At 40.0% G+C, this 15,630-nt stretch overlaps 1 protein-coding gene across 8 annotated transcripts in view; it reads right to left on the bottom strand.

Annotated features, from left to right (window-relative positions):
* Nt5c2 (5'-nucleotidase, cytosolic II) overlaps positions 1 to 15,630 on the bottom strand; it is a 138,497-nt gene that overhangs the window by 32,410 nt on the left and 90,457 nt on the right. For 7 of the 8 annotated variants that reach the window (XM_048439010.3, XM_085694063.2, XM_085694064.2 and 4 more), the window contains one exon: positions 4,821 to 4,894. In XM_048439010.3, the coding sequence (XP_048294967.1) occupies positions 4,821 to 4,894 (74 nt within the window). Of the gene's footprint in view, positions 1 to 4,820; positions 4,895 to 9,143; positions 9,299 to 15,630 lie in introns of those variants that run through there. The other variant, XM_085694066.2, reaches the window with a different exon arrangement.

The raw sequence follows: 15,630 nt of genomic DNA, 5'->3' as shown, positions 1-15,630 counted from the left end.
CCTGTGACTGCACATGTGTGCACGTAAGAGGACAACTCTGTGGAGTCCATTTTCCCCTCCACCTTTACGGAGGTTCCAGAAATTGAACTCAGATCTCTGAGTTTGCCTGGCAAGCACCTTTATGAAAAGAGCAAGGTCTCTGGCCTGAAGCTCACTTACTGGCTAGGTTGGCTACCCAATGAGCTCCGGAGATTCCATTTCCCCCATCCCCACCCCAATCCCCAAAAAGCTGGAATCACTAATAGAAACTACTGAATTCAATCCTGGACATTCTAACTTGGGGTTGGGGATAGCACTTTACAGACTGGGCCACTATCAAAGAGTATAGTATTCATAATTATGTTGCAAACTACAATTAGAATAGTAAGGTAAGACTGAAGCATAAAAACATTATTAAGATTTTTAAAATATCAATCCCAATTGATATTTTAATTACATTACAAAGAACAAAATTACATTTACAGTTTCAAGATCTTCACACTTCTGTAAGCAATATTCATGATCTCTTTTTTCTCTTTTCCTTCAACTGAAGTTAAGCTGGGGTTCCACCTTATTTACTGTCAGCTGTATGAGTTCTGAGTTTAGCCTGCTGGCTTTCGGACACTGGATGGTTTATCTCATCAAATGGACTGGCTTCTGGATAGACAGTTTATAAAGGCAGACAGGGCTGTACAATTGGCTCACGTCGACTTTAAAGGGGGGTCCTGTTCTTGCTTCTGTGTTCTAACACCAGCTTGTTCCTGCGTCTCTTACAGAAGTAGCTGAGTTCACACAACTCTGACTTTATTCAGTGTATTATCTAATGACATCAATGTGAAGAATCTTTACTCCTCATGACTTTATTCAGTGTATTATCTAATGACATCAATGTGAAGAATCTTTACTCCTCATGACAAGGCATCTGGTAACACACTGTGGATAGGAAAAAAATCTGTGTCTATGCAGACGCTGTACTTGGTACTGGAGAAAATTGACCCAATGTTTATGCACACTTTGTCTCCTTTTTATTTGAAACAAGGAAACTGCTATCTTTGCTGAGAGATTCGTCCTCCAAGATCCTTTGTCTTTCCATGGTTTTCAGATACGATGACAGAAAACGAGTCAAGGTGAAATATTTTTCTTCAAACTGACTTTTATTTGGATTTTTTCCAGTGTGTTATTTTTTTTCCAGAGATTTCAAACACAGAACATTTTCACTTTTATCCTGAATTCTTTGGACAAGGAGCCTTGGGGTTCATCAAAGATGCCCAGCACCTACATGCTGGGTCCACACTGGTGCCACACTCCCTACCATGAAAGGAAGGCTCCAAGGTCTGCCTGTCAGCAACCTGGAGCTTGGAGGAGCTACATCTGTAGGCTGAGTTTCCATGTAGGCCTTGGAGTAGAGCAGGAAGGGACAGCAGCACCTCTAACTTCGCTCTGGAAGACAAGAGTTTGACTATCTGGCAAGGCTGGCTGACCAGCAGCCCCATGGGTCTCCCTTTCTCCACCTCTCCAGTACTAGGATTACAAGCCAATAGTCATGGTCAACCATTTTAGATGGCTTCTTGTGGAGGGCCGGACCACATTCTCCATTGCTTCTAGGAACAAAGGTAGAGATTGACCTCTGTGACCTCAAGGTGTGGTGGTACAAGCCTTTAGTCCTGATGCCTGGGCAGCAGAGGCAGATTGACCTCTGCAACCTCAAGGCGTGGTAGTACACGCCTTTGGTCCCGATGCCTGGGAGGCAGAGACAGGCAGACCTCTGTGAGTTCAAGGTGATGCAGCACATGCCTTTAATCCCAGCGCATGTGCTTGGTAACTCTCTACTGCTGCGTCCCTGCCTACTTCCGAGGCATCACCTGGGATAATGGGCAGTGGACCAATCCAAGAGTGACACGTCAGAAGCGAGGACTGTTTCCTTTATAAGGGCTGGGTTCCCCTCTTTCTGGGTCTCCGCTTTGGAAGCTGATGCTCTCCCTCTCAAGACGCATTAAAGCTTTACTGCAGAAGTATCCTAAGTGCCCTGCGTCGTTCTTGCTGGCGAGGCCGAGCGCGGGACAGCTTCTGGGGATGCAAATTCAGGCTCTCAGGAGCTGCACTGAAAGCACTATACTGATTTAAGCCATCTCTACAGCGTTGCCTCTAATGGAGGGGTTTTGTTGGGATTTGATTTTTTTTCTAATAATTCATAAAGTAACAAAGGACTTGTCTTATCAGAAAATTTTTTTTTTAAAAGAACAAAATGTGGGGATTCAAATAGATTAGAACAGTGGTTCTCAACCTTCTTAAAGCTGTGACCCTTTAATACAGTTCCTCCTGCTATGGTGACCCCCAACCATAAAATTATTTCATTGCTACTTCATAACTGTAATTTTGCTATTGTTATGAATTGCAGTGTAAATATCTTATATGCATAATATCCTATATTAACCCCCAAAGGGGTTATGACCCACATGTTAAGAATCACTGGACTAGAGGGCAGACTAGAACACATGAACCTAAAGTTAGTATGAACTTAGCAGTAACTATATAACACTTTAACACTAAACATAAAATATAGAAAAGGAAAACCCTTGATCTTGAGACACTTACAAGTCAGTAAGTAGACAGATTATCCAAAGCTACAGCTTTCAGGAGGCAGAGGCAGCGGAGTTTGCGACAAGTTCAAGTCTAGCTTGAACTGCACACAAAGCTGAAATCTAACAACGTCCCAGTGTACTGTATTCTAGGATATACAGTGAGACACTGTCTTAAAGGCAAGCAAACAAACCCTTCAACTATATTATAAAGTCCTCTGGGGAAGGGGATGTGCTGGGATGGCTTAGAGGTTACAGAGGTTAAGAGCACCAAGTTTGATTTCTAGCATCACCTGGCAGCTCACAACAATGTATTAACTCTTGTTCCAGGGTACCTGATGCCTTCTTCTGGCCTCCCTGCACACCAGGCACACATGGAGTACAGAGACACATACAGGCAAAACACCCATACACAGAAACAAAAATTTTAATACTGTGAGGGAATTTAGCAGATGTCAGAATCACACAGGGAATGATTCATAATGAATGTAGACTCACACCAAGCAGGCCAACACTAAGAAGGCTGAGGAGAGATAATAAATTCAAGGCCACCCTGCCTCAAAATAACTAACCAAATGCATACATACACACCCAAAGTATTTATCCCAAACACTCAAACCTTAAAGACAGGCACAGACAAACAACACACACCTCTTCTATTTTATCACTGTATTTCATGGAACATTTTTCTAATAAAAAGTCTTCTTTATGGGTTTTTTGTTTTGTTTTGGTTTTGTGTGTTTTAGCAGTGTCAAAAGTTACTCCGTTACTTTTAATGACAATCATTCAGGAAAGCAAGCTTTACATTCTAGAGTTCTGTCTACCTCACTGTTTTACAGAGGGCTCTCACTAGACTGCCCCTGCACATGATGGCCACAGTCCTTCAGTCAGTCGTGGCTTCCTGAGCGCTGAGGCTCACTGCCATATCTGGTCCAGTGCACACTGCCATATCTGGTCCAGTGCACACTGCCATATCTGGCTAAAGGCAATTTTTAAAATGAATTTCTGAAAGTTTTTTTGAGTATCATAATTGCACTTGTATGTGTTAAACATATGTACAGGAGATCAACCCGATATATCAAACCTACCACTACTTAAGTTAAAGGATGTACTGATGATGCCATCAAAATATTTTAAGTTCTGAGGAGATGAAACTATAGCTAATACACTGATTATTTCAGCTATATCTCAGAGACGGAAGAAAGAGCACAGTGTTAGTCTTTAAGGAGATCGCAATAAAGAGCAAAGCTCATGCAACCGTGTTGATGGAAATGAACACATGGCCTATCTGTCTAAGAATAAACTGTTAATAGGCTAGAGAGATAGATGGCTAAACAGGTGAGTGTGCGCTGTTCTTTCAAAGGACCTGACTTCAGTTACTGCCACCCGAAGCAAGAGGTTCACAAGCACAGTAACTCCAAATCTAGGGGTCTGACCCCTCTTCTGGCCATGGTGGTCACCTGCTTTCATGTGCACAACTTCCCACACATACATGTGCATACATAACTAAAAATAAAATCAATCTTCTTTTTAAAAAGAGTAAATTGTTATGATGCTGGAGGATTGAAGCGTTTGCCCACCATGACCAAGGCCCTAGGTTTAATTCCTGCAATCAAACAAACATGGAAATGGGGTAACAAACAAAACAAAACACACTGTGGTTTTGAGGTGTGGTGGCTCATGCTTGCAATTCAAGCACTTACAACTCCCATCCTGATTCATAAAAATAAAATACTAAAAACTTCAATAATTAACTTTATAGCAGAGTGAGAAATCCAGAAATTCATCTTTAAGCTGGGCACTGCCACATGCCTATAAATCCAGCACCTGGAAACAGATGCAAAAGATCCATGCCAGGTCCAAGCCAGTCTGTATGAGTTCCAGGTCTTGTTGAAGTATAGTGTGATACTTGTCTCAAAAGATTCTTCTACTTTTGAAGAACAGCTTAAAAGAATAAGAGCCAAAAATGCCCAAATACACACATTAATGTATTCATTAATCTATAATTTTACTAAAAAGATTTTTATAAGAGTTTTAAAGAAACATTAGGACTTTTTCTATCTGTACAAGTTCAGAAAACAAGTCTCAAGAATACTGGGTATCTTCAGTGTTCATATATCTCAATGGAAGGACAACCTAACAAAAGCTTCTTGCAGCCAAATAAATGATTAATTACATGGATAAGTGATAACGGAACTGCCTGTGGACCCACTATATTGAATCAGAACCAGCAATTCTTAAGAAATAAAAAACATTACTCACCAGCAAGGGTATAATCCATATCAAAACCAAAACACTTTATTTTTTCCATGGCTAAACTTCGGTTCACAAACACCCTATGGAAAAAAAAAAAAGAACGTTGTATCTTGATTAACATTGAAGTTTAATGAAATTATTGTTCTATACTGTCTCATTATTTCCCCAGCTGCCTTTATATTACTGTATTATTTATGGTGTTAACATGATGACTTAATGCTACATACACACAGTGACTACAGGGGTCCAGCGCTTCCCTCCTCTCTCCTTTGCTGTTTCGAGTACACCAGACCCCTGTGGTGCTCATCATGCACTTAGAGATCTTCGACAAATGACTCCAAGGTAACTATAGTTATTTATCCCACTCCCGACCACTAGTTTACCCTCTAGATCTATCTATATAACTTTTTCTTAAATTTTACATGTAAGTGATATTATGCTGTATTTCTTCCTGTACTTTAATGTCATTTAAGTTTATCTGTGTCATTGCAAATAGTAGAATCTCCCTTTTAAGGCACTGCTGGTTCATAAGGTACTTACATTATTTTAATTTCTTCGGGAACTTGGTGCTATGTGGATATAGCAATTTAAGCAACCCCCTTGTATATCTAACTATGATGCTAATTTGGACCTCCCTGGTGATTAGAAGGTCTATAATTTTAAATACCTTTTCACATATCAGTTGGCAATTTATATGTCTTTCTAAGCAAAAAGTCTATTTAGGTCCTTTGCCTATTTTTAACTGGGTTTTCTTTTTTGCTATTTATCCATTCCATTTAAAAGGGGGTAGGAGGAGACTTCTAGCAGTTTGGCCCAGCAGCAAGGTAGGCCCAGTGATAAGGTAAGCCCAGTGCTGAAGTAATCAAAAGGCTAAGGAAAAAGGAGCATTGGAGCCCAGGAATTCAAAGCCAGACTGGACAAAACAAAAAATAAGCAGCTGGCTGGGTGGAGATGGTGCACACCTTTAAATCCAGCATTCAGGATGCAGAAGCAAGCAAATCTCTGTGAGTTTGAGGATAGGCTCTAAAGCTACAGAGAAATCCTCAAAAAAAAAAAAAGAGAGTAAAATAAAATAAAATATAATATAAATAAATAAATAGCTGGATATGATGATGCATCCCTGCCCTGTAACCCTAGCAGTTGATAGAGTCTAAGGCAGGAAAATCACATATTCCAGGCCAGCTTGAGCTACACGTAGGCCCAGTCTCGAAAGAAAACAAAAACCCAAGTAAATAAACAAATAATAAAGAAGTAAGGCAGGTGTGAAGGGGCATTTAGAAGGCTGTGGCAGGCCAATCTTGTGTTCAAGTCAGTCTGGGATATATGGTATAACCCTGTCTAAAAGGGAAACAAAACAAAAACCCCCCCAAGGTCTGCAGAACATACCCACCCTGGGTTCAATCCCCAGCACTACCTACAACCAGGTGCGGTAGCACACACCTGTAGTCCCAGGTGGAAGCAGGGTGAACAAAAGTTCAAGGTCATCCCCAACTATACAGTGAGTTCAAGGTCAGCCCCCCCCTCTCTCACACTCACTCACTCACACACACACACACACACACACACACACACACTTTAAAAATAATTCAATTGAAGATGTAAATGTAAAACTATCATTTATTTTCCTGAAAAACATGAAAATCACTTGCATCTCATGGATATAACTGCTACCACATACAGATTAGCTCCATAAATTTGTTAGTTTCTGAAAGAAATGTGTCATAAAAAACTTATACTTTCCCTAAGAAAATCTAGAATTTTGGGGGGATGGGATGGGGTGGGGGGGTATGTTAGCAAACATCCTTAAACTCAGAAGAGGCAGGCAGATCTCTTTGAGTTTGAGGCCAGACTGATCTACACATCAGTTCCAGGTCAGCCAGGGCTACAAAGAAAAACTCTTGGGGCGGGGAGAAAAAAAAACAAACCCTAGTTTTTTGAAAATCAGTATTTATTTCATCTTGACTTATGTATGGTAAGGGAAGAAAAAGAATATTGACAGTGGAAAGAAAAAAGAACTAGAGGAAAAATGATATCTACCCAAACCTCCTTTTTGCTAGTTTCTTGTTTTTATTATTTTGAAGTGCTAGGAAAGCAAACGCAGGGCTTGCACACCAAGCCCTCTATCACCGAGCTACAGACCTTAGAACAACAACAAAAACAAGAACTTAACTCCAAGCACCACAGTGATCCTCCCAAATTCTACCCTTTTTTTTTTCACTGATAACAAAATCTCCTTCATTACTGATGATCCCCAGCTACATAAATCCTTTGAAAACAACAGAGGTGAAAGACACAAAATAATGGTTGTAACTCTAAAAACTAAAAGCTACTACTAATGCTGAGGCTTTTCACACAGGCTCAAGTCCGGCAAAGGGGCCAACTGTATAAATCTTTGTTCAGAGCCTTAACAGCTGGCATGCCTAAAATATCCTAAGGGAATAAAAGCAGGAGTGAACTGAGGAAGATTTTTCTTTCACACTACATATTCTAAGAAATAGATACAGAACCACATAATGTAAAAAGAGTTGTTTCGATTTTGACAGAAGAAAGCTGTTAGCTGGCTGTAGAGTCAGCTGAAGTAGCAGGGGAGACGGACTGCTATAGGCACTGCCATGGAAATCTCAACAGCACATGCGCTTTTAAAAGACAGCAAGAACAGCACATCCTTGTTAACCTCTGTGAGTAACATATTCAGGAATATGAAAATCTACCTTTGCCAAAATAATCATTGCTGAATATCCATAAAGTCATATTTCTCATTCCTCTTTGACTTAACCAGTCACATTACCTACTCAATCAACACATTCATTGGATGTAGGCTACAACACAGATCTCACGTAACATATACCATCATAAATGTCTTTCTTTTTAAAATTTTTATTGATCTATACATTTTTCTCTGCTCCCCTCCTGCCTCTCCTCTCCCTTTCAACCCTCTCCCAAGGTCCCCATGCTCCCAATTTACTCAGGAGACCTTGTCTTTTTCTACTTCCTGGTAAATGTCTTTTGAGGGTCATCAAAGCTATAAAAGTTTGTATGTTCTTAAAATTAGGAAATCTGATCTGGCAGATGGGCAAAAGCACCTGCTGTGAAGCCTTAAAATCTGAGCTCAATCTTAGGAACATCATCAAAGAAGACTCTCAGTTGTTCTTTGACCTCCCCAACTGCCTGCAGTGGCATGCATTCCCACACATACACACATCTGCATAGACGTGCACATACTATATTAATAAAACACTTTAATTAGGAAGCAATCATTTTTGAAAAACTTTCATCAAATATCCTTTCTCTTTTCACTCAAAACAAGAACTTTACTTCACAGAACCAGTTCCGGAACTTAGAGAACCACTCCTATTCTGTCCTCATTTCTGCTATGACCCTTATGTGAAAACCTCACAGGGGTTCTCATCCTTCCCTTTCTTTCCCTAAAGGGAGGAGCTATATAAAATGAAATCTAATTTGCTGCAGAAGCAAAGCTGTGATAACCAAAGGAACAGCTGTGCCAAATAGAGGGACTGCACATACACACTAAGGTTTACCAAGATGCTAAACACCCAACTGCTGAAAGAGAAGCCTTCACTCTGGCACAGGAGAAACCTTAAAGCTTCCTACCATGTCTCCACACAGTCAACAGACACTTTTCTCTCAGCCTGAAACCAGTGACACTCACCACTGAGCTTATAAACTTAAAGTGTAAGATGTTATGCCAACTATAAGGTATCAATGAAAAGACTAGCTCACTGACATACATATTTCAAAACAAATAGATTAATCAAAATTTTCTGAGTTCCAAGACCTTTCTACAGATCTTCCAATGCCAGTTTACTATGTTCTTTTTACTAAATTATTAACTAGAAGAATAATTCTACCTACATTCAAGAGCATGAACACATCTGTAAAAATTAAAAGCAAGTTTTAAAATGTTTAATTACCACACAAAAACTTACGGCTATACTAAGCATCCAATCGTAACTACCAGCAAGAAATTCCCATAGATAAGCCACTTGTGAGTTGAAGATCTGAGAATTACCAGGAGAAACAAACTCTAGGAGGTACACAGAAACACTGTAAAACTAACAGACTTTAACAAAACATGCTTAGCAGTATTTACTATCACATCCCACAGCAGTGAAGTTAAAAAAAATTGAAGAAATGCCATTCAAATACAGATATTAACTGCAAGAAATAAAATGATTACACTAATGTGCTTTAAGAATAGGGATCTAAAGTCTCAGACTTAACATAAACATGCAACTTACTATATTTGAAATTCTGTAAACAGCAAACTCTACTGGTTTTGGATTTGACTCTAATTGAAAGCAGAATTACCTCATCTGTCACTGGTTGCCGTTGTGCAAACTGAAACTATCTGGGTAAAGTAGTTCCTGGAGTCACATAACAAAATTCTTCTTAAAATCCCTATTAGGATTCTTTAGTGTGTGTGACTTTAACCTAACTTCAAAAAGACTGTTTAGCCTGAACCAGGCCCCTCAACAGCATGTATCTTCTGAGACAGTGTGGGAGAAAACACCTCTGTGTCTAATTTAACTTGTCATTGGATATCACTGTTGCTCCACACAAATCCATTCGGATAGAATCTCTCTGGCAATGGTGAACTTTATCTGTAGCTCCTCCCTTTGCTTAGGAGTCACAGTTTCCTGGCCACGTGCCCAACAACAGTTACTGCAGCAACAGATGAACAAGGACTCGGCTGTGAAACGTTCCTGGACATCTGTTCTCGCTGTGGGCAGTTGTCACCATGCACTCAGACAGCTCGGCAAGAGAAGATTCCAAGTGCATCTGAGTAGGCAAATTAAAATTATGAACTATAATAAATTAGCATTATGACTGTGACTCCAGCACTTAGGAGACAAGAGAACTGTCACAATTTGAAATCAGCCTGAGCAACAGAATGAGACAAAAACAGAAAAAAAGAAAAGAAAAATGCTATAAATGTAGTTTTTGTTTTTTTTTTTTATGAAAACAACTTAGCAGCTTTCCCTCCCCCCAAATCAGTTCCTGCTTCTGCCGCAGGCACTCCTGCACTCCAGCCAGGACACAGACACAGCCAGCACCTCCACCCGCTGTTTACCTTTCCAGTGTCTTAAGAATCTAGGCCTTTCTCTCCACTCTGTGCCCTAACTCTCCAGAAACCATCGCTCACTGTTTTGTCCTCACGCTGAAGCTAACGACTCTGAAACAAGCAGGGCTGCTTGAAACCCATGCTCATCTATAAATATTTCACTCATCCACGACATTATACAAAAGTTTCAGTTACTTAAAGACTTTTGTAATAATTTTATAGAAAAATATTTTTTGCTGAATATAGTAGTAAAAAGTGCCTATCATACCAGAACTTTTGAACAACTGAGGCTAGCCTGAGCTACAAGTGAGAACCTATTTCAAAAAAAAAAAAAAACAAACAAAATGTTTTCTGTCTGTATGTAATTTGTTTTTACTATAATTTATAAATATTACCAACTGGAAATAGAATGGAAAATAATGTTAAAAGCTAGTCCTCCCAGGACAGCCTGAGAAGTGCAGTTCTAAAGCCCAATTCTAACATACTGCTCTCTTTCCAAATTATCTTTAGTCAATGCTCAAAGCCACCCAACTAATAAATTACCAGCTCTTAGATTTTTAAGGAGTTTGATTTTGTATCATTCACACCATGCACCCTTTCCTGTCATTACTTTATTGGTTATTGCTTTATTTAGCAAACTGCTTGCTATTTCCTAAACATGTCCTGAAGCTTTGTTTATATTAACTATAATCATCCACTTCGGTCATAATTCAAGCTCCTGCATCCCTACTGCTTTCTTTGAGCCATCTATGAGACCTCCAAATGTGTGGCCCCACGGATGTGATTCTGTTTTAAATGTATGTTCTACACAGTCTCTACGTCTCTCGTTTAAAATTTCCACCATGGCTCTGAAAACATGGTTCCTCCATACAACACATGACTGCTGTCATTCTGACTAAGGGTAGGTCAGATGACCTCACCACTATCTTGGCAAAGGGCAGGTTAAGTAAACAAGTTGCCATGGTTAATGAGGTATTCCTTGCCTAGTCTCACAGTTTACTTATGTTTTTGTCTCTATATTCCTCTTACTGATTCTGTTATATGTGTGTTTTGCACAGTGGCATGTTTTTGGTAACTCACTAAATAAACTCTTTCTGCATAAGCATATCTGTCTATCACTTGCTGAGGCCTAAAGCCACCTGACAAGGGACCCATCGAGACCTCAGGAGACCCTCCATCACCCCTCATGGGATGGTCCCCCACCACCTCTTTATAAACGGTAACACATGCTACTCTTGCAGCATCAGAAGACCTGAGTTCATTTCCCAACATCCTTATCAGATGGCCTATAACCACTGTAACTGTAGTTCCAGGGACTCTGCCATGCCATCTTCTGTTCTCCATGGGCACCTAGACACATATGGCAGACACAGACATACACATACATATATATACAAAAAAATAAATATTTTTTTAAAGAAGACTCTCCTGGGATGGAGGTAGAGTACATGGATAGCTGAGGGAAGTATAAACATGGCAACATCCTGGATGTGCCACAAACACTAATGTTTTTAGAAGCTCAGGTTACTTCTCTGGTTCATGAAAGAGATTTCACCAACATATAACCATAAGTGTTTTATTTTGGCAACTACCTACTTTGACATACACACAAAATATGCAAGTAAATTCCTCACCATTTGCTTGATTATAAATTGGAGACCAGGATTTATAGTCTTCCCAATACTAAACAGACAAAATAGCTTCAATTGAAATGCAAACTAGAAAAAGAAACAGTGTTTGGCAGAGCTGTTAGGGAGGACACAATGGGAAGTTCCTGCTAATGGGTACAGGATTTCTTGTGGGAAAAATAAAATGTCCTAAAATTAAAGAACTGAAGCTACCACTTGGCTGAGCCTAGCAAGCACCAGACCCCAGGTTCAATCCCTAACAAACCAGATGACAAGAAGGAAAGATGAGTAAGAGAGGCAAAGAAAAAGGTAGTTTTACAATCAGTGGTATTAGTTGCACAATTCTGCATATACCAAAGTCATGGAATTTCAGACTCTAATCAGAAAATAAAACATTGTATTTATTGTACCCCCAAAACGTCAGATTTTCAGCATTCTCTAAGAAATCACAGTTAAGACTTTTCTGGTGTTAGAGAGCAAACCTAAGGCTCTGTGCAGGCTGGGTAAATAAACCACCACTGAGCTTCACTACTACCACCTAAATGGATTTTTAAAAGTTGTTTTATTTAGCAGGGCGGCAGTGGACTGAGCTTCACTCCTACCACCTAAATGGATTCTTAAAAGTTGCTTTATTTAGCAGGGCAGCAGTGGCGCACACCTTTAATTCCAGCATTCAGGAGACTGAGGCAGGTGAAACACTGTGAGTTCAAGGCCAGCCTAATCTACAAGAGCTAGCTCCAGGACAGGCTTTAAAACTGCTGAGAAATCCTGTCTCAAAAAAGAAAAAGAAAAAAAAAAGTTGCTTTATTTCTTTCACGTTGGTTGCAAAGGTTAAAGTGTCTACTGGGTGGTGGTAAGAAATAAAGTGTAGGACCTTCAGGATCAGGGTAAACAGAGACAGGTACTCACTCCAAACAGAACTATTTAGAAGCAGTGGTGAGCAAATTCTCAGAGATCATGAAATCTTTCTACTCGTGTAGTGAACTTATGAAGTCAAAAAAAAAAAAAAGACAAATGCACACATTTAAAAGCGTTTCAGGGAGCCTAACAAACATGGTCCTTAGACAAGATTCTGTTCCAAGGCAGAGATGTGCACAGGTGGAGAGGGTGTGGAGGAAAGGGCATCTGATTCGGGCGCCAATATCTTGTGGCGCCCTGGAAATTCAAAAGAAGTTGTGATCTAGTGAGATCTGGCAATGTTGGTATTCCTTGTTTCCCAGTCCAATGGTGCTTCCATGATATCCCCATACAGTGCAACCCTTCACTAAATAAATCATCTTCCAAATCCTCCTAACAGTCTTTCCTCTGTATACTAAGGAAATTAAAAATAATGTTCATTATATGCACTAAAGTGCAGCCCTAACTTCACCTTAAAAAGAAATTGGCATTTCTACTGTCCCTGACACTCAGGAGAGATGGCCCCACCCAACAGCATGGGCCTAGGCAAGCAGCTCCACACTTCACGAGGGGGCAGTCCCCGTGGCCCAGTGGACTAGCTTAGCTACCACCCAGATCCACACCTATGCCTTCAATTGGCTCATCCTAACATCGACCACAGCAATGGCCTGCTGGGGTGAGTGAAGGGACTGCTCCTGCAGAACAGTAACAACAGGATCTCCATGACTCAGGGCAACAGCAGATGTTCAAGAGAAGCTTTGGCAAAGGTCCAGTGTTGATGGTGTGCCAGAGGCCAAAGGACTTGAACTACACCAAAGACTCACTGCAATGAACATTCTGTGGGTGAGGCTGACTGGATGAAAGGGGTACACTGCGTGACACGCCGCAGCACCCAGTGCCACTAGGATAAAGGAAGAGGTGTTGGAAAGACAAAGGAGTGAGGTGAAGTTTTTTGTGTGTTTTGTTTCATTTTTAATTGATGGGGGGAAGATTACCCATTTAAAAAATCAGCTGGGAAAGAAGCTAAGCTTGGGTCAAAAATCAAGGACAGCCTTGGCAATTCCATTTCAGAAAAAAATAAATAAATAAAACCCAACTGTATTACCTACAAAGTTGTTAAGTTTTGACAGATGTATACAATCATACAATTACCACTAGTACCTCCAATCCAACAAAATCATGTCCTTTCATAATGCCCTCCCCAGCACCTGATCACTGATTTTTTTTCTCCCCACGTATGAAGTTGGGGGGAGGGGGCCTGTCATGGTGTCATTCCTCAGGGACCATTCATCTGGATTTGGGTTTGATTTTATTCTATGATTTTGTGTGTGTGTGGTCTATGTACACATTTGTGTGTGCATGGGGGGGCATGCATGGAAATTAGATATCCTCCTTAACTGCTATCTGCTGGGGGAATATTAGTTTAAGATGTATTACATTTGTTAATGTTGTGGAACATCTGTTTAATGATGCAAAGATATGCTGCATTCTTTCATGTTGTATTTATTTAACCCCGTGAAGCTGTGTGACTTTGCCTACTAAAATACCTGATTGGTCTAATAAAAAGCTGAATGGCCAACAGCTAAGCAGAGAGAGAGAAATAGGTGAGGCTGCCAGGCAGAGAGAAATAAATAGGAGGGGAAATCTAGGGAAGAAAGGAGGAAAAGCAAGAAAAGGAAAAGGAGGAGAGGAGGACACTAGGGGCCAGGCCAGCCACCCAGCCAGCCACAGAGTGAGAAGGAAAGAAAGATATATAGAATAAAGAAAGGTTAAAAGTCCAGAGGCAGAACAGTTACAAAGAAACAGGACAATTTAAGTTAGAAAAGCTGGCGAGAAACAAGACAAGTTAAGGAAGAATAAGTTTCCATGTATTTATTTGGGAGCTGGGTGAAGGCCTGCAAAGAATAAAAAAGAAAAAAAATACGGCTTTCCATCTAACTTTGTGAGGCATGGTCTCTCACTGAGCCTGAAGCACAGCAGCTTGTCTCTCTACCTGTCTTTTACACGGATGCTGGGACCCAAACTCAGGTCCTCATGCCTGCACTACACACACTTTACCAAATCAGTCTCCCTAGCATCTGATGTCTGTTTAGCACCACAGTACTCAAGTAAATAGAATCACATATGAAGCAGTGCACCTGGCTTCTTTTACTTAGCATAGTACTCCTAACATTCACCCATGTTGATGCATAGATAATTACATCTTTTATTCATAAGTATTACATTGTATAGATAGACCACAATTTGTTTATCCAACCTGTCGATTTCGGTTGTTTCCAGACTGGGACTATTCTAAATAAGTGCTGTGATATAGCATCATATATAAATCTCCATGAATATATATTCTGTGTAGCCCTGACTGTCCTGGAACTCACTCTATAGACCAGGCTGACCTTGAACTCACAGAAATCCACTTGCCTCTGCCTCCTGAGTACTGGGGTTAAAGGTATACATTATGGCTGCCTGGCTATATTTTCTTTTCTGAGGGGAGGGGCAAATATCTAAAAGTGGAATTACTAGGGTGACATGGTGTATGTAACTTGAAAAGATACTCCAGACTTTTAACTTGAAAAGATACTCCAGACTTTCAACCTGCACTCTTATTAGTGGTGCGTGAGACAGCAGCTGGTCTACACTGTCAGTCCACTGTGGTGTCAGGGCTGGAAAGCAGGGCCTTGCACATGCTAGTCAGCATTCTGTCACTTAGTCACACCCGATACACACATATTCCTGTAAGTATTTTTAACTTTAGCCATTCTAATGTCCGTGCAATGGCATTTCATTGTGGTTTCAACCAGCAGGTCCCTGATGAATAAGCATCTTTCAAGTGCTTATTTGACATTTCTTGCTTTTTTTTCCCTATTCAAGTGGTTTTTTTCCATTTTTAAGAAGCATTGTTTGTCTTATATGTAGTAAGAGTTTTTTCATATATTTGGATATAGGTTTGTGAGAACACACTATATTATCAGATAAAAATATGAAAATATCAGTGTGTGTCTTTCCTTTTTATGTTCTTAGTGAACCTTTCAAAAAGCAAGCTTTTGTTTTGATAAAGCCAAATTTATTTAGTCTTTTATATGTTTTAACTAAAAAATCTTTTCGTTATTCAAGGTGACAAACGTAGTTGGATCTATATTACATTTTTCATTATTTTTATTATTCTATGTGTATGTGTAGTTTGTTTACAAAGTAACAACTTAGCTGCGTG

Source organism: Myodes glareolus, chromosome 7 (genome assembly GCF_982192425.1).
Source record: "Myodes glareolus chromosome 7, mMyoGla1.1, whole genome shotgun sequence".
Lineage (NCBI taxonomy): Eukaryota > Metazoa > Chordata > Mammalia > Rodentia > Cricetidae > Myodes > Myodes glareolus.
The sequence above is the reverse complement of the archived record's forward strand: the minus strand, read 5'-3'. Positions and strand labels throughout refer to the sequence as shown.